The 23,939-nt window shown below is 37.9% G+C and overlaps 1 protein-coding gene and 1 pseudogene across 1 annotated transcript in view; one reads left to right on the forward strand and one right to left on the reverse strand.

The window, feature by feature from the left end:
* Positions 1 to 5,559: 5,559 nt before the first annotated feature.
* LOC111171359 (heterogeneous nuclear ribonucleoprotein A1-like) lies at positions 5,560 to 8,859 on the reverse strand (annotated as a pseudogene).
* Positions 7,887 to 23,939, forward strand: part of NAALAD2 (N-acetylated alpha-linked acidic dipeptidase 2) — a 49,563-nt gene continuing 33,510 nt past the window's right edge. Inside the window, exons 1-5 of the mRNA XM_089915391.1 lie at positions 7,887 to 8,167; positions 8,847 to 8,958; positions 19,609 to 19,795; positions 20,902 to 21,003; positions 21,710 to 21,835. Of these exons, the coding sequence (XP_089771517.1) occupies positions 8,086 to 8,167; positions 8,847 to 8,958; positions 19,609 to 19,795; positions 20,902 to 21,003; positions 21,710 to 21,835 (609 nt within the window). The 5' untranslated portion in view covers positions 7,887 to 8,085. The remainder of the gene's footprint in view (positions 8,168 to 8,846; positions 8,959 to 19,608; positions 19,796 to 20,901; positions 21,004 to 21,709; positions 21,836 to 23,939) is intronic.

Raw genomic sequence — 23,939 nt, forward strand, 5'->3', positions numbered from 1 at the left:
CACCAGGGAAGTCCCCTGGGTAGCTCTTAATTATACCAACACCTGGGATCAGACCAATTAAATTAGAATCTCTGGGACTGGGCTCCAGTCACTGGCATGTTGAAAACTCGCAAGTGATTCTAATGTGCAGTCATTATGTTTGAAACCTAAGAAACCCCATATGTAGAAAGAAACAGGCATCTATAAGTTTACTAACTGTAAGGGGTATCATTGTCTCTAGCCTCCTCTTGGAAACCTCAAATGAATGTCAAAGTTGAGATAGGATCATACAAAATGATCCTGAAAATACCTAACATTGAACACATTGATAGACATTTGTATACAACCTGACCCATAGGGCGTGAGGTCAGTTTCCTCAGACCACTATCAAGAAAAATGTCTAATAAATAAATGGAAAGGTATCCTGTGTTCATGGATTAGAAGAATTAATACTGTTAAAATGTCAACACTGTGAAAAGCCATCTATAGATTCATGAAATCTCTATGAAGTTTCCAAGAGAAATTTTTTTGCAGAAGTAGAAAAAACAATCCTAATATTTATATGGAACCACAAAGATCCTGAATAGCCAAAGCAACCCTGAGAAAGAACAAAGCAGGAGACACGTCCTGATTTCAAACTATACTGCAAAGTTATAGTAATCAAAACAGTATGATACTGGCATTAAAAACAGACGAATAGGGCTTCCCTGGTGGCGCAGTGGTTGAGAGTCCGCCTGCCGATGCAGGGGACACGGGTTCGTGCCCCGGTCCGGGAAGATCCCACATGCCGCGGAGCGGCTGGGCCCGTGAGCCATGGCCACTGAGCCTGTGCGTCCGGAGCCTATGCTCTGCAACGGGAGAGGCCACAACAGTGAGAGGCCCGCGTACCGCAAAAAAAAAAAAAAAAAAAAAAAGGAACAAGTAGCAGGTGCCCTTGCTCGCTCCCCAAGGGTGGAGAGCAAGCTGGTTCCTTAAAAAAATAAAATAAAATAATATGAATTATATTGCTATTATTATGAGTTATACTGCTCTTGGTCACTCTAGCTGGTCAAGAAGAGGTACCAGTCTCAGCTCACTGAAGGAAAAACATGAAATAATTTTAGCTTTTCCAACAACTGCCTCCAATTATAAAATTGTTGAAAACTGCTTTTTTGTTATTTTGTCTTGTTAGCAAGCCTTGGACAATACTGTAGAAGAAGGCCAGGAATGCCCTTAGCCACTGGCCATTTACCAGTGCCTTCATCTGTAGGCATATGGATGTAATACGCTAGCGCTCGGAGAGCACAGTACCACAGGCCTCCCTTGGGGATTGCCTGCTTCTTTGTGATGCTGGTGATCTCTGCTGATGTGGTTGTTTCCTGGTCTCTATGCACTTGGTCTGCATGTGTTTCCTTAGTGTTGTCTTCCCTTGAAGGGAGGCAAGCTTCAAAAGCTAGATCAAGTAGGTTTAGCTGCCACTCTAAGGAGTCTGAATTTTGTTTTTAAGTTTAATGAGAAAGCTTTGAAGGATTTTAATAATAACATGATCTGATTGACTCCATAGAGTTTTCTTCCTAAAGTAACAACAGGAGCAACAGTGGAGGAAGAGCCCCGCTAGGGGTCTGTTGCAGAAGTCTAGATGAGAGATGACTGTGGCTAGGATTAGATGAATACTGGTGGAGCAGCTGGATTCATGATATATTTTGATTGCAGAGCCAATAGAACTTACTGGTGGATTAGATGCAAGATGTGAAAGAAAAGGAAGAGTGAAGGGCCAGAGGTGCACCAAAACTCTACAAGACAGCTGTGAAAACCATTGCAGAAGGTGGCAGAATATCTTGGTGCTCAACTGGGGACGATGATGTGAGTAAGAAGCAGATGATATAATCAGAGGGTAGTAACTTCAAAAGAGAACACCCAGTGATTTATGATGTCAGAGCAAAGGTCCATCCTTCCTCTCTGACCCCATGAGTCCCTATGTGAATCATTCCTACTTCCCCATGAAGTGGATTTTTCTCTGGTTTTAGGACAAGGGGTATCATCAAGTAAAAACAGGTGTCAGGTAGGATGGAATAGAGAAAGTGCTGTCAGAAGGAAGATCAAAAATCTGGAGAGATTTATTCATAATCTAATGATAGGGAAAGTACACAGGGACTGAGGATGTAAATGAGGATAGAGGATGAGAGTGTTGGAAGAAAAAGCACGAGTGGTCCCCTGATCCTAGCACTATTATGTACAAGCTATCATGGAAAATAGGCTGAAGGTACATGTTAATTATAAGGGATGAGAAATACTGGATAGGAAAACATGGTTTAAAGGCCAAATAAATATAACTTACCAGCTCCAAGGTACCACCTGGAATGTTAGCATCATGGTACACACACCCTGTATTGATAGGAGGACATGGGTGGCAGCCCTCTCTCTGTTTTACACTTTAACTTGGTGGATCTTTTCTAATTTCTACATTTACTGTTGAGTAGAGTAATTGTGACATCAGGAGGAAATCATCCAATCATGGTTTTCTGCTTTTCTTTTAGAATTTCTTCTCACTTAATTTTATTAGTCTTTTACACTTTTCATACTATACTCCTGTCTCACTTCTCACCTGCTTTATGTGTTATGGTTTATTGTACAATATACTAACATTCTCACATCTTAAGTTTGAAACTAATTTTGGGCAGTTTTTGGACCCAGGATTTTAGAAATACTCAAGTGGAATATATTTTTTGTCATGAATCTCAGCCATCATGACAGTAACTTTTCACTTTTTTGGGAAGAGAATGTTGCTATCTCGATGACCAGATCATCCTATCACCTTGTGACATCATTAATGGCATCATGTCTATATCTGTACAGTGAGCATCTGGGCGATCCCTCTTTTATGAAAGATAGTGCAACATCTTCAGGGAAAATGTGAAATTTGACACTAGATATTATTTCTTCTCTATTAAATGTTAATTATTGGTATGTTTGTTAAGAAACTTACATATACTGCTTTATTAGTACACAAGTCACACTTTGTTTTCCAACCTTGCTGTGACCCATTTGATAGGATTTGGACTTTGAAGTTACAAGATTGCCTCTTCTAGAATGTGAAAGGAGAAGGGAAAAAAGGATTATATAAGAACAATTTAACTTCATGAATGGAGAGGATAGTGAGATCCTGTCATGTTAGAGACTCTGAATACTGAGCAGATCAAATGTGTTAAATACTTTTACTGAGAGATTGATTTTCCAATACTAAAAGTTTCCTATACAGTTTTTAGCTTTGCAAGAAAGACTGAAAGGGGTTGGCATAAATCAAACAATGTTGCTTTGTTAAGTGTGCTTTGTAAGATGCAAATATCTTCTAAGATGCTAATAATTAGAAACTGTGATAGCAGCATTCTTTTATATGCTTAATTAAGGAGATGAAATAGTGACTCTGTGTCTATATTTTTACAAAGGTGAAAGGCTTGCTGAACCAGCTAACTGGACTATTTACAATGGATTGCCAAGATAAAGATTGCAGATGCCACCTATTAAGGCAGCGACAACCTTCACATTTAAGGTAATACTGCTCCTTCTTAGAACTTCTTACATTTAATTACCTATTCAATATTTGCCTTCTCATTGTTGTAGGCTTCCTAAAGGCAAGAACCATGTCTTCAGAATTTTTCACAATGTCTGGAATGCTATAGCCTCATTGAATGACGAATAATCTAATTTTAATTTGGGAATATTGATCAAGTTGGGAAACTGTGCTAATTAATACACTGATCTCTTCTATTAGTCAACATATAATTAGCTATAAAAATTGAGATAGGAGTAGGAAAAAAACAAATTTCACAAATAACTTAGTCATTTTTTTTTTAACATGTATAGATGGGAGAGACCCAGAAGAATTGAGTAATTCCCCCAAATGGTCAAAACCCTGGCCTTAAATACCATCTTTAGTGAAAGACAAAAGGGGGAAGTAGTTTGGGACTTCAAAGGGGAGGAAAGTAATTCACATGGAGATAGAAAGCAGATGTGTAGTAAAAAAAAAAAAAAAGTTTGCTGAGCCAGGCAGAGACAATGGGACACAGAGGAATTTTAACAGATTTTTCCAGGTTCCTTCCAGTGTACCACACCTATTCATCCTATAGTTATCTACTTGATATCTCCATTCCTGCAACAGGTCCTCTAACTACATTCTTTTAGGCAGTTAGGAGGAAGATCAAAGTTTATTCCTGAGTCTTTGGGGCCTTGATTGTTTTCATCTAGAAATAGTACCCATGCCAAAGAGACATTTTGAGGTGGCAAATTTTGCTCTACTACAGTCCTGCCTTTGAAACTTCTTTTAAGAGATTTCACAGTCCAGAAGTTGGGTTGATAGATTGGTTTATCTCACTGAGCCATTTTCTTAGTTCTGACAATAGGTCAGATCAGTTACTCATTTCAGGAGGCAGTGATACAAGTGGGCTCGCGAAGTTAGCCCTATAGGGTGTAAGCAATCAGGTATTTAATAAGATGCATTTCTAAGGAGACAAAAGAAAAACAAAGGTTAATGGTTGGAGCAAATTGTAAACCCAGTGTCTGAGTCCTGAGAGTTGCCAGTGGAGAAGATTTCTAGATCTCAAGGTTGAAGCATCTTTTGTAGTTTGAAATGTCTCTGATGATGTCATCAGGTGTTCAGGTAAACTTTCTGAGTGGCTTACAAAGTGACAGGCACAGAGATTGTCTAAACATGGGCTATTGTGGTGATCTCTCTTAAGTTTATATCAAGTTGTTCAGCTTTAGTTTCTAAATGATTCCAAGTCAAAAGGGGGAGAAAAATTGGAAACATTAGTTTGAACAGTTGTTGCCAAATATTTGAGGAGACTAAAAGAATTCAGAACCCAGTTCAGTTTATAGGTGGAAGAACAAAACTACAAAGATGATTGATAGGGCTTCCCTGGTGGAGCAGTGGTTGAGAGTCCGCCTGCCGATGCAGGGGACACGGGTTCGTGCCCCGGTCCGGGAGGATCCCACATGCTGCAGAGTGGCTGGGCCTGTGAGCCATGGCTGCTGAGCCTGCGCGTCCAGAGCCTGTGCTCCGCAACGGGAGAGGCCACAACAGTGAGAGGCCCGCGTACCGCAAAAAAAAAAAAAGATGATTGATAGAACAAAATCTAATATTCATAACTGTGTATTAGAGTTTTTGCTGAAACGCAATTTTTCTCTTTAAAATCACTCTCATTTCTACCAACGAAAGCCAAATTAAAACTAATTTGTTTGCAAAATAAGTTTAGTTTCATTAAAATTGGCCAATTATTTACTTAAGTCTAGCAAGAATAGCAATTGAGCACATAGGCTCTTTTTTTGGCCACACAGCACAGCATGCAGCATCTTATTTCCCCAACCAGGGATCAAACCTGTGCCCCCTGCAGTGGAAGCATGGAGTCTTAACCACTGGACCACCAGGGAAGTCCCAGACTGAATTTTTAATAGCTCTCAAGGCCAGCAAGCCAGGCCAAGTATTTGCCATCACACTTGCATGTAATACTTATAGATTTGGGTGAATTTCTCTCTTCTTGAGGTTCCCAAAATATCCTGAGGTTCTTGCATCTGCCAGGAAGCGACCATTCTTACTCACCTGGTAAGGCTGCTGGGAACAGTGTAAGTAAGCAAGGTACCAGGCTGGTTTTCTAAGGGGCTTTATAGCTTCATAAAGTCAATCTTAGTTCCTTAAAGCTGTCTGGTCATTTCTGATTCAATGCATATTCTCAAATATTGCCTTCCAGTCAAAGCCTTGTTAATGTAAATAGTGTTTCCAATTGTGCCCTGTTACAAGGAGAGGAGATTATAAGTGACTTTATGTAAATACAAAGGTATTATACAAAAGTATAATTTACCAAATTGCGGTATGTCATTACACAAGAGGAAAGGTTTCCTCATATCTGAAAATGAAAGATTAAAAAACCAGTAATATTTCAAACAAAAAGTCATAAAAATTATAATAATATTCATCAGTTCATTCAATCATTAATGTAATTGATTCTTGTTGATCTTGATCTGCTGTTAGCAGTTTTAGGAAGCCATCAGTTTTTCAATTAGAGTTCTATAATTTGTTACCCAGTTCAGTAGTATGATCTGAAAGTTATCAGAAACCTATATTTCTTCTACAAAATTTCTGAAGGAAAAACCATCAAATACATTTATCAACAATTGCAGTGCAAGAAAAAGAAATTAGACTCTCCTGGCAACTTTTTAGGAGCAAAGAAAAGTGCCTTATCTAAGATTATCAGGGCCTCAGACAATGCAGTGAAGATTGGGGGTATAACTGTTATTGAAAAAAGTTAGTGTGCCTGATACACAGTGAGGCCAAATAAACCGAAATTACAATTAGTCACAAATACAGTCCTCAAGTTTTTTTGCCCATACATATGAGTATTGTCTAAAACGTGTCTTCTTTGTAGCAGCTAGGCCCTGCCACCACTGTGCTTGGCTGAGCTCACAAATCTGTTGTAACCTGTAGCTTCCCTGTCACTTCTCTGGCTCTCCTCTCCTGCTAAGCTTTGTTTCCTGGCAGTAATGAAAACCTTCTGCCACTGCCATAGCTCCTGCTGCTGCTGGAACCACCATAGCCACCTTGGTTTTGGGGTTTGGCAAAGTATTGGCCTCTACCACCATAGGGGCCAGAACTTCTGCCTCCAAAGTTTCCTCCTTTCATGGGTCCAAAATTTGAAGATTGATTGTTGTGACTGCCAAAATCATTGTAGCTTCCACCACCTCCAAAATTGCTTCCATCATTACCAAATCCATTATAGCCATCCCCACTGCCACCATATCCACCACCACCGCGGCTGCCACCAAAGCCACCTCGACCACTGAAGTTTCCTCCATGACCAAAGCTGTCATTCCCAACAAAACCCCCTCCACGACCACCACCAAAGTTTCCAGAACCACTTCGACCTCTTTGGTTGGATGAGGCACTAGCCATCTGTTGCTTAGATAGGGCTTTCCTTACTTCACAGTTGTGGCCATTCACAGTGTCTGAATGACAATCTTGTCTACAGAGTCATGGTCATCAAAGGTTATGAAAGCAAAGCCTCTCTTTTTGCCACTGCCTCGATCAGTCATGATTTCAATCACTTCAATTTTCCCATACTGTTCAAAATAATCTCTTAGGTGATGTTCTTCAGTGTCTTCTTTAATGCCACCAACAGAAATCTTTTTCACAGTTAAGTGGGCACCAGGTCTTTGAGAATCTTCTCTTGAGACGGCCCTCTTTGATTCCACCACTCTTCCATCCACCTCGTGGGTCCTTGCATTCATGGCCGCATCCACCTCCTCCACAGTGGCATATGTGACAAACCCGAAGCCCCTGGAGCGCTTGGTGTTTGGATCCCTCACTACCACACAATCTGTGAGCGCTCCCCGCTGCTCGCAATGGCTCCTCAGACTCTCATCGGTTGTTTCAAAGCTCAAACCTCCGATGAAGAGCTTCCGCAGCTGTTCGGGCTCTTTGGGTGACTCTGACTTAGACATGACGGCAGTGGAGGTAGGGGGAGACGTCAACGATGCTTACTCGGCGGCGTCCACGAGCAGAAAGGAGTAATCTACCGAACGTATCTCCCGTCAGTTTTGAGGTTGTAATGTGGTTAAGAAACTAATGTGTTATCACAGAGCAGCCAGGACCAGAAATGCTGCCCAAGTGTGACCAGTTATAAATTAGTCAGAATCTGGCAGCAGGGCAATAAACAGGGAAGAAAAAGCTGTAGTTAGATGCATATGGCAGCTCCTGGAATGAGGCTGGTAAGTAGAGTTCTTCAGGGAATAAGCAGGGACATTTTTAGTAGTCCCCCCGAACGCAGACTTTGTCCAGGATCAACAGAATGGGCGTTGCCTGCCAGCAAGCAGAATGTGTCCTCCTCCTGCAGGGCTTCCTCTCTCCCCTCGAGGCCCCCTGGAGATCGCAGGAGCCAGGAGTTTGGGGCCGGTTTCCATTCGCCTCTGGACCCACCTGGAGAGCAGAGGCAGGGCTTTGAGGAAAGTCAGCGGAGGAGGCCACGGTCTGCCGCAACCTGGGCGTTCCCCGCGTTCCCGTGCGTTCTCTCTCTGTTCGCCCTCATTCTCGAGGCTCGCTCCGGTAGCCGGCACCTCCTGCTCAGTCCCGAGGAAGCCATGGCCAAGTCCAGGGGTCGTCTATACCTCTGGATGTGCTTGGCTGCAGCGCTGGCATCTTTCCTGGGTGGATTTATGGTGGGTAAGTGTACCGACCCCTTCCCCGGATCCCTCCAGCCTCCCCGGAGGAAAGCGGTAGAACCTGGGGCTGAAGAGCTGGGCTGCGCGCTGGGCGCCGGGCCGGCTGAGCTCCTCGAATTTCAGCCCAACCGGAAACTGAGTGGAATGCGTTTCGGTCTTCCTAATAAAGTGTGCCAGAAATTCAAATTTATTAAATGCTTGCTGAGTTCAGGGTACTGTTAAGGGCTGTTAAGACAATTTAGAGTTCCCACTATCCGCAGGGGTCAAAAAGATGATTTAATTTCCAAGACCACTAATGAGTCAAAACTTTCAACTGCCCTTCTGTAATCATTTATTACATAAATATTTGTCGAATGCTCCCTGTGTGTCAGGCACTCTGCTATGAACTTAACCCCTATGGGAGAACAAGAAAGATAAAGACCCGTGCCTTGATGCATAACTCATGGGAAAATGAAAAGAATAGCCCTCACCTAAAACTCGTTTAACCAACTCAAAGTTACGCATCAGAATTTGAAGGTTTTCTGCATTTGGTATGAATTTTTTGTAAAGCTCACCATGATCTGTTTCTTAGGTAAGGGCTTTTTTTTTTCCTTCTTCCCCTTTGGCTTCTAGTTTTTATAAAAGTCAAAAGCAATTTCTTGTGTATGTAGTATGCATATGTGTATGTATTCTCCTCCCAGGCTGGCTTAGTAAGCCTCTCAAACAAACAGCCACTTCAGGGGACACTCACCAAAATCTAAGGTGGAAACTGGTGTCTGAGATGAAAGCTGAAAATATTAAATCATTTCTTCGGTAAGTTTGTTTTGTATACTTGATCTTAAAAATGGTGTTTAAAATATTGCAGAGTGAGAACTGTATGCAAACTGATTTTATTCATGTGGGTAACCTTTGTGTGAAATTATATGATATCACATTAATTCATGGTAGTTTAAATGTTCCTTTATTCCACTCTTGGAGTCAAATCTACTTGAATGTTGAAGGAGCCTTTCTTCCCCAACTTCATCTGCAGAAAAAGTATCTGGTTACTTTATTAAGAGATGTTTCAACTTCGTGTACTTTGGACTGCATGTACTTTGGACTGCAGCTCAATGTTATTCTTTGTTCCCCGTGCCTGGGTTTAATCAGGAATTTTATTCAAATGTCATATTCTGCCAGGAAGAGGAAGATGGTTGTAAACTCTGATTTAGAGGAAAGGAGATTAAAGTTTCAGATTCTGTCCACTACAAATTAAACCTTTATCCCGTGTTGCAAATTTAAGTAACACAAATAGGACAAAGTGAAAGCAAAAGGATCAGTGCAAACCCACCAGTCTCTTGGCAAGAGGAGGAGTGACATTCATCCAGGGGAGTGATTATGAATTCCTTGAAGGCAGTTATGACATTTATTTCTATATTCCGACTCTTTCAAAGGAGAATCATTAAAAAAATTTATTGAATCATAATTTACGTAAAATAAACTGCATCCATATAACGCCTACGATTTGAGAGTATTGACAGATGCACAATATACTCAGCAAACGACCTCCTCAATTAAGATACAGAAAATTTACATCATGCCTTTGCAGTTTATTCCTCCCTTCAACTCCCTTCCTTTGGACTCCTTTATATTTTCTAGAACTTTATATAAATAGAATCATACAGTATGTGCTGTTTTGTGTCTTTCACTCAGCATAATGAATGATTTTGGAATTCATCCACGTTGTTGCATGTATCTGTAGTGTATTGCTTTTTATAGCTGAGTAGTATTCTATTGAATGGAGAGACTCCAATATGTAGTTGATGGATCTCGGGTTGTTTTTAGTTTTTCATTATTGTGAACAAAGTTGCTATGAGCATATGTTTACATATGATTTCATTTCTTTTTGAATGGCTGTGTTGGATGATAAGCATGTGTTTAACTTTTTGAGAAAATGGCAAACAGGTTTCAAAAGTGGTTGTACCATTTTACATTCCTAACTTAGTATTGTCAGTTGTTTTCATTTTAACCATTTTAGTGGGTGTGTACTAGTATCTCATTGTGGTTTTAATTTGCATTTTCTTTTTTTTTTTTAACATCTTTATTAGAGTATAATTGCTTTACAATGGTGTGTTAGTTTCTGCTGTATAACAAAGTGAATCAGCTATACATATACATATATCCCCATATCTCCTCCCTCTTGTGTCTCCCTCCCAACATCCCTATCCCACCCCTCTTCTCATGCACTTATTGGACATTTGTATATCTTGTTTTATAGGGTCTCTGTTCACTTTTTAAAAATTTTTAAATTGTTTTGATTTATTATTGAGTATAGGAGTTCTTTCTTTATACATTCTTTGTCAGACATTTTTGTGAATATTTTCTTCTGTTCTATGGTTGGCTTTTTTTGTTTTCCTAGTGGAGTTTTTGAAGGGCAGAGATATTTAATTTTGATAAACTCCAGTTGAACAATTTTTGTCTTATGTTTCATACTCTGTGTCCTATCTAGGCCTATGAGAAGTTGTGAAGATTTTCTTATATTATTTTTTTTTAGAAGTTTTGCAATTTTAGCTTGCACATTTAGGTCAATGATCCACTTCAAGTTAATTTTTGTGTGTGGTATGATGTAAGAGTTGATGATTTTTTAAATACAATTATTTAATTATTCCTGCGAGATTTGTTTAAAAACTTTTCTTTCCCTGTTGAATTGCCTTGGTACTTGGTCCAAAATCACTTGACCATAAATCCATGGCCTGTTTTTTTGATTTTATATTTTCTTCTATTGATCTATTAATCTATATATCTCAGTACCACACTATCTGGTTTAGTCTAGGTTAATAGTAAGTCTGAAAATCAGGTAGAGTTAATCCTACAAATTTTTCTTTTTAAAAATTGCTTTGACTGTTTTAAGTCATTTGCATATCCAAATAAATTTTAGAATCAACTTCTCAATTCCTACCAAAAAAAAAAGCCTGCTGGAACTTTGATTAAAATTGCATTGAATCTGTAGATAAATTTGGAAGAGTCTTTCAGTCTCTTCATTCATCATAGGGATGTACTACAGTTTAACTTTTCACCCACTGAGGGACATTTGTTTTGCTTCCACTTGTTGGCTATTATGAATAAAGCTGCCATTAACATTCATGTACAGCTTTTATGTAATCATAGGTTTTCATTTTTCTGGGATAAGTACCCCCAAGTGAAAATTGCTTGTTTGTAGGAAAAGTACACTTTTAGTTGTTGAAGAATCTGCCAAACTATAGTATAGCTGTATCATTTTATATTTTTCATTGGAATTATTACTCTTTTTAATTTTACCCATTCTGACAGGTGCATAGAGATACCTTATTATGGTTTTAATTTGCATTCCCTAGTACCTAATGATATTGAACATCTTTTCCTGTGATTATTCACCATCTGTATACCATCTGCAGTGAAATGTCTGTTCATGCCTTTGACCTATTCACTATTTGGATACTTTTTTTTTTTCTACTGAGCTTTGAGAGTTCTTTATATTTTCTATATACAAGTCTTTTGTTGGCTTTGTGGTGTACAGATATTTTTCCTAGTCTGTTGTTTGTCTTTTCACACCTTAACTGTGTTGTTTGCACATCAGAAGTGTTTAATTTTAATAAGGTCTAATTTATCAATTTTTCATTCTATAGATCACGCTCTTGGGTTCATGTCTAAGAACTTTTTGTCTAGCCCTAGATCCCTTTTCTCCTCTTTTTACCCCCAAATTTTATAGTTTACATTTTACAATATATTTTGTGATTCATTTTAGAGTTAATTTTTGCATAAGGTGTAATGCTTGGTTGAGGGTCATTCTTTTTTCACCTGTAGATGTCCAGTTGCTCTAGCCCCATTTGTTGAAAGGCTATCCATTGCTTTTGCTCCTTTGTCAGTAATCATTTGGGCATATCTGTGTGAGTCTCTTTGAGTTCTCTGATGCTCTGCTGATCTATGTGTCTACTCCCTGCCAGCACCATGTTGTCTTGATTACTGAAGTTATGTAGTAAGACTTAACAATGCATAGGGTGATTCATCCCACTTTATTTTTCTATATCATTTGACTATTCATATAAAATATAGAATAAATATATCTATATCTAGAAAAATCCTTGATGAGATTTTGATAAGAATTGCTTTAATCTTACAGAGCAATTTAGGGGCACTTCGCAGTTTTACTATGTCTCGACTTTCCATCCATGATTATGGTAAGTCTCTACAATTATTTAGGTCTTCCTTTAACAACATTTTGCAATTTTCAGGATGCAGATCTTGTATATGTATTGTTACCTTTATATTGAAGTATTTCATTTTCTTTGCAGCAGATGTAAAATCATATTGTGTTTAATTTCAGTTTTCACATGTTTGTTGCTACTATATAGAAATACTGTTGATTTTGCATTCTGTGGCTTGTCCAAACTCATGTGTTAGTTCTAGGAGTGTTTGTAGATTCATTAGGATTTACTTTCTATGTAGAAAATCAGGCCGTCTTCAAATAGGGACCATTTTATTCCTCTGTTTTCACACTGTATGCCATATATATATAGTCCTCACTGTGCTGATTGTAGTTCCAGTACTGCACTGAGTAAAAGTGATGAGAGCAAACATTCTTTCCCTATGTCTGATCTTAGTGGGAAAGCATTCAGAGTTTCCCCATTAAGTGTGATGTTATATGTAGATTTTTTGTAGATATTCTTTACTGACTTAAGGAAATGTCCCTCTATTCCAAGATTGCTAAGAGGTTTGTTGTTTTTTTTAAAATCATGAATGGGTATTAAATATTGTGTCAACTGGAAAAGAGAAAAAAGCACAACATGAGAGAGCTGTGAGTTAACTGTTATTTGGGGACTTACAGAGGACTATACCCAGGAGACATTCTCTCAGATAGCTCTGCAGAACTTCTCCCAAGAGGTGGAGGCAGGGATGGGTGGAGGTCCAGGTCCATATATATATGATTTTAGTGAAGGGGGTGCATGCAATCAAGCGCACATCTTGGTACACGGTTGCTACTAGTAACAAGAAGGTTGCTGCTAGTCACAAGGAGCAGATACCTCCGTTAATAATTTTAGTGCTTTTCTATGTATGAGAAGATACAAGAAATTGGGTAAATAAAATTTTCTCCTGAAAATATCTAACTATCTGAAGGCCTGTTCTGCCAGTTTTTCCCAGAGCATAGAGTATCTCATTCCTGATCTCCACCCTGAATTCCTTTCAGAGTGTGTTGGAGATCAGCAAATGCAGTGGCTGAGCTAATCCTTGTAGAGCCAGATGGCCAGTGACACACTTTAGTTGGAAGTTGTAAAATGGTTTTGCTCCCAAAATCTTGGCTCCCTGTACATCAATGCTGAGATGAGATACAGAGGCAGAGTTTTGGAGGAAAAAGAAAGGGTGGCTTTATTATTTGCCAGGCCAAGAGGGGAACACAGCAGGCTAGCACCTCAGGAACTGTGTCCCTCTCCCTGGGGAATAGGGAGAGGTCTTATAGTCAGGGCTCCTGCTCAGGGGTATGTGATAAGGATCAAGGCAGTAACAGTCCTGCATTCTTCTTTCTTCTGCAGAGTTTCAAAAGGGTGGGGTTGCTGACAAGATTAGGGTGTGTGCAGGGCCTCAGGCGGTTTCCTGGCTGCTCCTCCTTTGATTTGCAACTGTTGGAAGGTCGTGGAGGCTGGAGTCTTGCCTACAGGAAATGGTAGACAAAAAGGCCTCCGTGCCTGGAAGCCAGTAGGGCCCCCGCTCAGTTTCAGTTTTTCTGCAACAATTTATGTGATCATATAACTTTTCTTGTTTTCTGCTTTAGCGGATTACTATGGTGATTCCTTTATTTCTTCACTGACTTTTTGGGGGGATCAAATTCTGTCAAGAATAGTGTTACAATCTCCTCCAGGAATGTGAAATTGTCTATTTCCCCCATTAATTCTGTTAATTTTTGCATTATGTATTATGAAACTCATTTATTAGACATATACACATTAATATGATGCCTTCAAGACAGAACTAACCTTTTATCTTTGTGAAATGTTCTTTATCTTTGGTAATAATCTCTATATTTAAGCATATTTTATTTGGTATAAATTAAGCCACATTTGCATGATGTTGTATTCTTCCATCCAGTTACTTTTAAAATGTACCTTCTATAGAGAGCACGTAATCGCCACTTGCTATTTTATTAATTTTGGAATCTGTGCCTTTTAATTTGAACATTTAGTCTGGTAACATATAATGTAACTTGATATGGTTAAACTTAGGCCAACCCCTTTACTGTTCTCTGTTTGCTCCCTTTATTTCTGTTCCTTTACTTCTCATTTTCTGCTTTTTTTTTTTGGTAGTGGGGAGAGTATTTGAAATTTTATTTCATTTCAATTTATCTTTTGGCTATACCTCTTTGCATTGATTCTTTTTTCTTTTCTAGTAGTTACTCTAGAGATTACATTATACTTGTCTAACATTTCACTATATTTTTAAAGTTACTACTGTACCATTTAACATGAAATGCAGAAAACTCACATTTCTGTATGTCCAGTTACCATCTTTCTATCGTCCTTTATATGATAGTTGTTGAAACTATCATATACACATACAATGTAAACCTCACAAAACAATGTTATAATTTTTTTCTTTGAACAGTTATACCTATTGAAAGGCAATTAAGAGTTAAATATCTGAGAAATGTAAAATACTATTTTTTATTGCTTCCAGTATCTTTATTTGTTTCTGAAAATTTAGGTTATCCTGTGGTATATCTATTTAGTCTGAATAACTTTCTTAAGCATTTCCTGTAATGTCGGGTCTGGTGTTGACAAATTCTCTTAGTTTTCCTTTGTCTATAAAACATTTATTTCATCTTAATTCTTGAAGAAAATTTTTCTTGGATATAGAATTCTGAGATCACCTTGTTTTTTCTCCTTTCAGAGCTTTAAATATTTTTTTTTTTACTGTCATCTGGCTGGTAGTGGCATCCAGTGAGCAGGCCACAGTTATTTAAGTTATATAACATATATCATTTTTGTCTTTAATTTTCAGCAGTTTAATATGTGCCTAGGCATAGTTTTCTTCAAATGTATTCTATTTAAGTCTCTCTGAGCTTTTTTTTTTTTTGCGGCACGCGGGCTCCTCACTGTTGTGGCCTCTCCCGTTGCGGAGCACAGGCTCCGGACGCGCAGGCTCAGTGGCCATGGCTCACGGGTCCAGCTGCTCTGCGGCATGTGGGATCTTCCTGGACCAGGGCACGAACCCGCGTCCCCTGCATCTGCAGGTGGACTCTCAATCACTGCGCCACCACGTAAGCCCCTCTCTGAGCTATTTTTCTTTTATTTTTGGCCACACCACATGGCATGCAGGATCTTAGTTCCCTAACCAGGGATTGAACCCATGCCCCCTGCAGTGGAGGCATGGAGTCTTAACCACTGGACCACAAGGGAAATCCTCTCTGAGCTTTTTGACTTTGTAAACTTTTGTCTTTCACTACTTTAGGAACATTACTTTTTGTTCTTTCTTTCGTTTTTTTTTGAAATATTTATTTGTTTGTTTCTTTGTTTATTTATTTGGCTGCTCCGTGTCTCAGTTGCGGCATGCAGGATCTTTTAGTTGCAGCATGTGGACTTCTTAGTTGCGCACACGAACTCCCAGTTGCTGCATGCATGTGAGATCTAGTTCCCCAACCAGGGATCGAACCTGGGCCCCCCACACTGGGAGTGTGGAGTCCTACCCACTGGACCACCAGGGAAGTCCCCTGTTCATTATTTCTTGAAAATTTTCTGCAGCATTCTTTCTCTTCTCTCCTTTTGAGACTCCAATTAAACCCTAGAATCAAGTGAACAAGGTGAAGTTCATATGGTGTAGTATATTTCCTCCCCATCTGTCCTGTGATTTGATGTGATCACAAAGTTCAATCTTACTTTTGATGGATGAACTATAGCAAGCTGAAGTAGAGGAATGAAAACAGCTATACTCTTTCTTAGAAATTTGAGCTGATTTATGACTGAGGCACACAGGTATCAGGAAAGCTTAATCAAAATGTCTGTTTTGAGGTGCTTGTTTGGAGATAGAGGAAAAGAATCTATAGGCAGTAGGGTGGATGTCATTTGAAGAAAGACTCATTCTATATTTCTCATGCAATACATGAAAATAGCCAATTGTCTTATCAAGTAAGACAGAATGCTTATATTTAAAAATGTGGGGAATTCCCTGGTGGCCCAGTGGTTAGGACTCAGTGCTTTCACTGCTGTGGCCCGGGTTCAATCCCTGGTCAGGGAACTAAGATCCTGCAAGCTGCTCAGAGTGGCCAAAAAAATAAATAAAATAAAACAAAATAAAAATGTGTAAAAGACCAGGTGAAATGTAAACACTGTTGAACTCTGTCTGCAGCATATCATAAAGTGTCCAGAAGAAATTACCTAGAAAATTATCAATACATGAGGTGCCAGAAGCAAAACTTGGTGGTGCTCTTGACCAAACATTAAAATTTATGTCTTTATTTTCTCTCTCCTTTGCTTTAATGTATAATATAGCATAAGGTGATAAGTTATGTATGAATAGTTTGCATGATGTCATCTTGTTAGAGTTGGCTTTTCTTTTCTTTACATCCAACTGAAGACAGAAGTTGCACACCAAGAATGATGACAAGAATCGAGGTAGAGTGAAATGCGTTGAATTAGGAGCCCAAGACTTTAGTGAGTGAAGAGGGAGTGATCCACATTTTTGACAGCACCTAGAAGGCATAGTAGGTGGTGACTTTTGGTATGAGTTTTAAAAGAGTTGTAATTTTTGAGAGAAGATAAAGGAAAAATATTTGAAAGAGCCCATGGAGAGTAAGCAGGACTCCTCCTCAATGATCATCTGGGCCTGAGGTATGTGGAAGCATGAGCAGGGTCCCCCAAAGAAACCAGTTAAGGCAAAGAAGTCAAGTAAACATTCAGGAACGGGCAGAGGAAATAGAATTGATTGATTATAGAATAGAGATTTATGACCAGTGAAAGAGTCTCCCAGGGAAAAGAAGGTTTCAAGATTGGTTTAAAGGGATTAATGTAGTGGGAAAAAGTTGATTTCTCCCCAGCCACTTCCTTTTTGACAGAGCCTCAACTGCTCATGTTCGCACTCCTTAAGGGGGACCTGTGTTCAGTGAGGGTTACCTTCCATCCAGCCCAAGAATCTGGTCTATAATCCAATCATTATAACTTCCTTCTGACAAGGGTTAGTTGGAGAAGGGGTATATGACCCTATTATTCCTGATGAAATGGGAGAAAAATTTAGCTGAGATCCTCTACAAAAAGTTTTCCTTTGTTGAAAGAAGCACAAAAGAGGAAATAGCTTTTCTTGTTTGTACTTGCTTCTCCTGAATGTTGCAGCATGAATATATGATGCCTGAGCTGCAGTGTCCCACTTGGGACCATAAAGAGAAATTCAGTAAAGTTATTCCCTGTTGCTTTTTGTTTTTTGCACTTCTGTCTTTCATTTCAGTGGGTTGCCTAAAAGATGGGAGGCAAAACTTCATGGTTAATCCTCCATCTTAAATGAAGGAAATATACTTATTTTTTTGCTAATTGTAAGAATATTATTTGCTCACTACAGAAAATAAAACAATAATGAATTATATGAAGTAGAATTTTATTTTTAAAATAAATTTATTTATTTATTTGTTTTTATTTTTGGCTGTGTTGGGTCTTCGTTGCTGAGCGCGGGCTTTCTCTAGTTGTGGCGAGCGGGGGCTACTCTCTTCGTTGCGGTGTGCGGTCTTCTCATTGTTGTGGCTTCTCTTGTTGCGGAGCACGGGCTCTAGGCCCACGGGCTTCAGTAGTTGTGGCATGTGGGCTCAGTAGTTGTGGCACGTGGGCTCAGTGGTTTTGGCTTGTGGGCTGTAGAGCACCGGCTCAGTAGTTGTGGCGCACGGGCTTAGTTGCTCCGTGGCATGTGGGATCTTCCCGGGACAGGGATCGAACCCATGTCCCCTGCATTGGCAGGTGGATTCTTAACCACTGCACCACCAGGGAAGCCCTGAAGTAGAATTTTAAATATCCCTAGCCTCAGTGGTTTTACTATGCATGTAAAATAACTTCTGTCTACAAACACATTAATATTGTTTTACAAATATTGTACAATATTAAATATCAGTAACTTGCAGCTTTGATTTAATGATATAGAAGTGGAAAGCTTCACAGAGGAGAATATGCTTGAAGAGTCCTAATGGATGATTGATAGCCTACAGGTGGGGAAGGTGAATGACTAGCAGTGGTGATACAGGGAGATTCATGTAAATAGGATGATATTTATATCTGAGAGATCTTGTGCAAAGGCTAACAATGGTGGTCATTTTAGGAGACCAATTAGCATATTAAATGATATAGAGTGAAGAAGTTTATAAGGTGAGTGGTGGGAAATGAAGCTGGAAAGGTGAAACAGTGGATTAGTTGAAAAAGGGCACAAATGCCATGCCTAGTGTGAACTTTATAATGTAGAAGATAGAAGGTTTTTAAAAGCAGTTGATCAAAATGATCAGATGAATGATTTAAAAATAACACAATTTCTCAAGGTCAGACAACGGCAACTTTCAGATGCCAGCCCTGGCATTTAATACTTGGGAAATTATGGACAAGGCATTTAACTACTCTCTGTTTCCTTATTTGCAAAACGGGGACAATGGCAGAAGGGTGGTGAGGATTGAAGGAGAAAGCCCATGTGAAATACCTGGTCCAGGTCCTGGCATATAGTAAGTTTTCAATAAGTACTGGTTTTTCTTTACTGTCTGTCTATTTTGGTTGTACTATGGTTGATTAAAAACACAATCTATGAAAGTATCATTACCCTACTTATGGAGGGAGAGGGTTTGGGAAACTTTTAAAATATTATTTACCTCAAGCCAAGTGAATTTCATTCAGAACTATGTTTGTGAAGTCATTTGACTGTTCCAAATCATTTAGACTCAGAACCTAGAGAACATTGCTCAAATTCAGTTCAGCAAACCTGTATTGTGTAATTCCTGGGTAACAGGCCAGTACTGAGCATTAGAGAATATGCAAATAAAAATGCATGGACTCTAGCTTCAATGAGATAAATAGACAACTGCGTACAATAGGATGAAAACAGCAGTAGAATTGTATGTTAACAAGACTGCCCAACTGGTCTCTGGCAAACATTATGATCTGTTTTTCAGAATGTCCTCATTTCCTGTTAAGCAGCAAGAAGTTAGCACCGCTGATGTAGACGCATGCCATCCTTCCAGCATGTTTTCTCATGCCTGCACCTCTGCTGATTGAATGTGTTCACCATGGGATGTGTTCTTTTCTGTGAGAACATAGTGTGAAAACTGCAGTTACACACAAATATTTAAAAACTGGCATATCTAGAAAGCTCTAGCTGGGTTTTTTATATCCCTGTTATAGAAATGATAACTTAATGCCTAAAATATGAGTTATGCATCTAGAATAGTTCTTAGGTACATTTTCTGAATATAGTCTTTAACTCCTCCTTTTATTTTCATTTTAGTTCTTTTACAGAGCTACCTCATCTGGCAGGAACAGAACAAAATTTGCTGCTGGCCAAGAAAATCCAAACCCAGTGGAAGAAATCTGGACTTGATTCAGCCAAGTTGGTTCATTATGATGTTCTCCTGTCTTACCCTAATGAGACAAATGCCAACTACATATCAATCACAGATGAACATGGAAATGAGGTGATTGTTTTACAATATTGTGTTACTTTCAGGTGTATAGCAAAGTGATTTAGTTTTTTTAATATATATATATTTTTAGATTATTTTCCATTATAGGTTATTATAAGATATTGAATATTGTTCCCTGTGTTATACAGTAAATCTTTGTTGCTTATCTACTTTATATATAGTAGTGTGTATCTGTTAATCCCATACTCCTATTTTATCCCTCCCCCTCTTCCCTCTTTGGTAATCATAAGTTTATTTTCTATGTCTGTGAGTCTTTCTCTTTTGTATATAGATTCACTTATATTATTTTTTAGATTCCACATATAGGTGATATCATATATTTGTCTTCCTCTTTCTGACTTACTTCACTTAGCATGATATTCTCTAGGTCTACCCATGTTGCTGCAAATGGCAATTTCATTCTTTTTTATGGCTGAGTAATATTCCATTGTATATATAAACCACATCTTATTAAAACAACCGTCTGTTGATGGGCACTTGGGTTGTTTCCATGTCTTGGCTATTGTAAATAGTGAACATTTGGGTGTATGTACCATTTTGAATTAGATTTTTTGTCTTTTTTGGATATATGCCCAGGAGTAGGATTGCTGAATCATATGGTAGCTCTATTTTTAGTTTTTTAAGGAACCTCCATACTGTTCTCCATAGTGGCTGTACCAATTTACATTCCTACTAACAGTGTAGGGGGGTTCCCTTTTCTCCACACCTTTTCCAGCATTTGTTTTTTTAAATTTTTTTTGAAGTATAGTTGATTTACAGTGCTATGCCAATCTCTGCTTTACAGCAAAGTGACTCAGTTATACACATAGAGACATTCTTTTTTTTATATTCTTTTCCATTATGGTTTTTTCAAGCATATGTTGTTTGTAGACTTCTTGATGATAGCCATTCATACCACTGTGAGGTGATACCTCATCATGGTTTCCATTTACATTTCTCTGATGGTTGGCAATGTTGAGCATCTTTTCCTGTGTCTGTTCAACATCTGTATGTCTTCTTTGGAGAAGTGTCTATTTAGGTCTTTTGCCCACAAAATGCATTATTCCTTAATAGCAATCCGAAATAATTCTAACTTCATGTGTTTCAATTCTTGATAGATTTTCAATACATCATATCATGAGCCACCACCAGATGGATATGAGAATGTTAAAAATATTGTACCACCCTATAATGCCTTTTCACCGCAGGGCACACCAGAGGTAAAATAAAAGACATTTTTTATTCAACTCTTTAAATCTTTTTTAAAGAAACCTATGTAGAGGACTAAAACAAAGATTAGGTGGATCATACATGCTAATTCATACTTTGAGGTTTGATGCTACATACAGCCTTCCTAAAAATACTTTTTAAAAAAGAAAAAGAAAAAAATAAAGAAAATAAGTACATGAAAATTGGACCCTGATAAGCAGATGCCACTCTTTGAAATAATTAAGAAACTGCTGAACATGTCTTTAATTCAGTGATGACAATAGATGGTTTTCAAGCTTTTTTCTTTTGTTCATAGTCTGACTTTGTTATAGATTTATAGATCTGAATTTATAAATCATACCACAGAAATTCTTAAATTAATACCATGGTTGGAAATCAAACATAGTTAAGATTTTAAAAATTACTTTTATTTATCCTATTTCCCATGGCTCAGGATATGCTAATAATTTCCTCAAGACAGAGCACACTGTCTAAAATGTTTTACATATTGTCTTTTTTTTTTTTTTTAACTTTCAGGATACTGAAATATTTTTAAAGACTTCTACAGAATTAGCATGGATCTGTTTATTAAGCCCAAGACAGGAAAGATAACTTTTGATGATGCAGTATTGCAGAGCAAACTTATTCTTTGGTTTTCTCTTTAACTATAGCAGTATCATGTATTTTTTATTTTGTTTGATTTTTGTTTTCCTACAGGGAGAGCTTGTATATGTGAACTATGCTCGTACTGAAGACTTTTTCAAACTAGAAAGAGAGATGAATATCAACTGCACTGGAAAAATTGTTATTGCAAGATATGGGAAAATCTTCAGAGGAAATAAAGTATTGTGTTATTTGCTTTTCTAGAGGGAAAAAGACAGGATATAACCTGTGAATATAAATGATCAGCTTGCATTATGGTTTCCAAAATTGCTTTTTATATATATATATATATATATATATATATATATATATATATATATATATATACATACACACACACACACACACACACACACACACATATATATATATATATGTAAATTTGCTATTTTCATGGTTGCACAGAAAATCCTGGCTTATTTTTGAGGTTTTTTTGTTTGTTTTTTTGCTACGTCACATATCTAGAAAGGGAAATTATTCTTAATAGTTTTATTACTAAAGCATGTTATTTTTTATTTAATTGAAGAAATTCTATATAACCTAAAAAATGAAAGTCTCCCATGTATTACTCAATTTCATTGCCCAGACATAATCAATCTTAACAGGTCTTTCCAGGCCTATGAAATATGAATATATTATATGAATATAAGTATTCTCCATATACTCATATTACATAATTTTTTTTTTTTACAAAGAGGGCATTAGATACTATATATTGTATAACTTTATTTTTTCTCTCAATAATAACTCAAGGGTATTCTTCCATGTCAACACATTGAGAGCTGTATAATAAAGTGGTTAAGAGTATAGGTAGCTAGATCCATACAACCTGGGTTCTGATCTGGTCTGGGCCCCCTATTCTCTAGATCTTTTCCTGTGAGCAAGTTAGTTAACCTCTCTGTGCCAGTGTTTCCTCATATATGAAATAGGAGTGCTAATAATAACACTAATCTCTTAGAATCCACAGTAGGATTAATCGACTTTAGGTTTGAAAGCGCTTAGGATAGTTACCGGTACGTAGTAATTTCTTGGTAACTGCTTATCAAGTAAATACCTCATTACTTTAGATGGCTATATAGTATTTCACAGAATTGATAAGCAGTTTATTTAACCATTGCTCTGTTGACAGATCCTTGGCTTGTCTTAAATTTGTTACTATTACAAATAATTATATTGTTGGCATCTTTGTCCATATGTACTTGAACATTCGTGTGAAGATTTTTGTAATATAGATTCATTCCTAGAAGTTGAATGACTAAATCATAATGCACAGTTGACTCTTGAGCAACACAGATTTGAACTGCATGGGTCCACATATACGTGGATATTTTTCAATAATAAGTAGTACAATACTACATGGTTGGACGTTAGTTAAACCCGCGGATGCAGAGGAATGGCGGATACAGAGGGCCAACTATAAGTTATTCTTGGATTAACCCTGCATTGTTCAAGGGTCAATTGTATATTATTTCAAAAGTTTGATGGGCATCATTGAGTTGTGCCAGATTTCACTCTTTCTAATATTATAAAAGAGTGCTTTCTGAATACTGGAAAGTGTTTAAGTTGACTGATAGTTATCTATCTTTCGCTATAATACTTCTGGTAATAAAGAATTCAGTATCTTACAGGAGAAATTTTCCTATTTGTGGTCAGTTTGAATTGTTAGAAAAAATGTTTACACAACACTATGGGCAATGTTTCACACACTATGTTTTGTGTAGAATTTTATGTTTTATGTTATGTTATTTATTTTTTGACCACATGGCATGGCTTGTGGTATCTTAGCTCCCCAACCAGGGATTGAACCTGGGCCCTCTGCAGTGAGACTGCAGAGTGTTAACAGTGGACCGCCAGGGACTTCACCTGTGTAGAATTTTAAATTAGTTTAGCTCCACAAATATTTACATCATGCTTACTCTATGATGTACTAAATGTTGGAGGGTAGATAGTTAAAAATGAGTAAGACAGGGTCCCATTCTCAAAAACAGCCTCAATGTAGTAGGGGAGAAAGATGTTTAAAACGTATTTTATAATGCTTTAATCCATCTTGTAATATAATTATATACAAAATATAGAAGACGTACCAAGAAGGGAGACATTAATTTTGCAGTTTTAGTGATAATAGGAATGCTTCACAGAAAAGGCAATAACTTGTTTGGAGTTATGTTGAATAATGAGAGTTGTTAAGTCTACCAAGACAGAAATTGTATTCAAGGCAAAGAGAACTGAATGTGTAACAGTGTGATGATAAAAGTGTGTAAATTTCCTTATGTCATTAAATTGA

This window comes from Delphinapterus leucas, chromosome 7 (genome assembly GCF_059928025.1).
Source record: "Delphinapterus leucas isolate spDelLeu-1000000601 "Yukka" chromosome 7, BTC_Dleu_Yukka2, whole genome shotgun sequence".
NCBI lineage: Eukaryota > Metazoa > Chordata > Mammalia > Artiodactyla > Monodontidae > Delphinapterus > Delphinapterus leucas.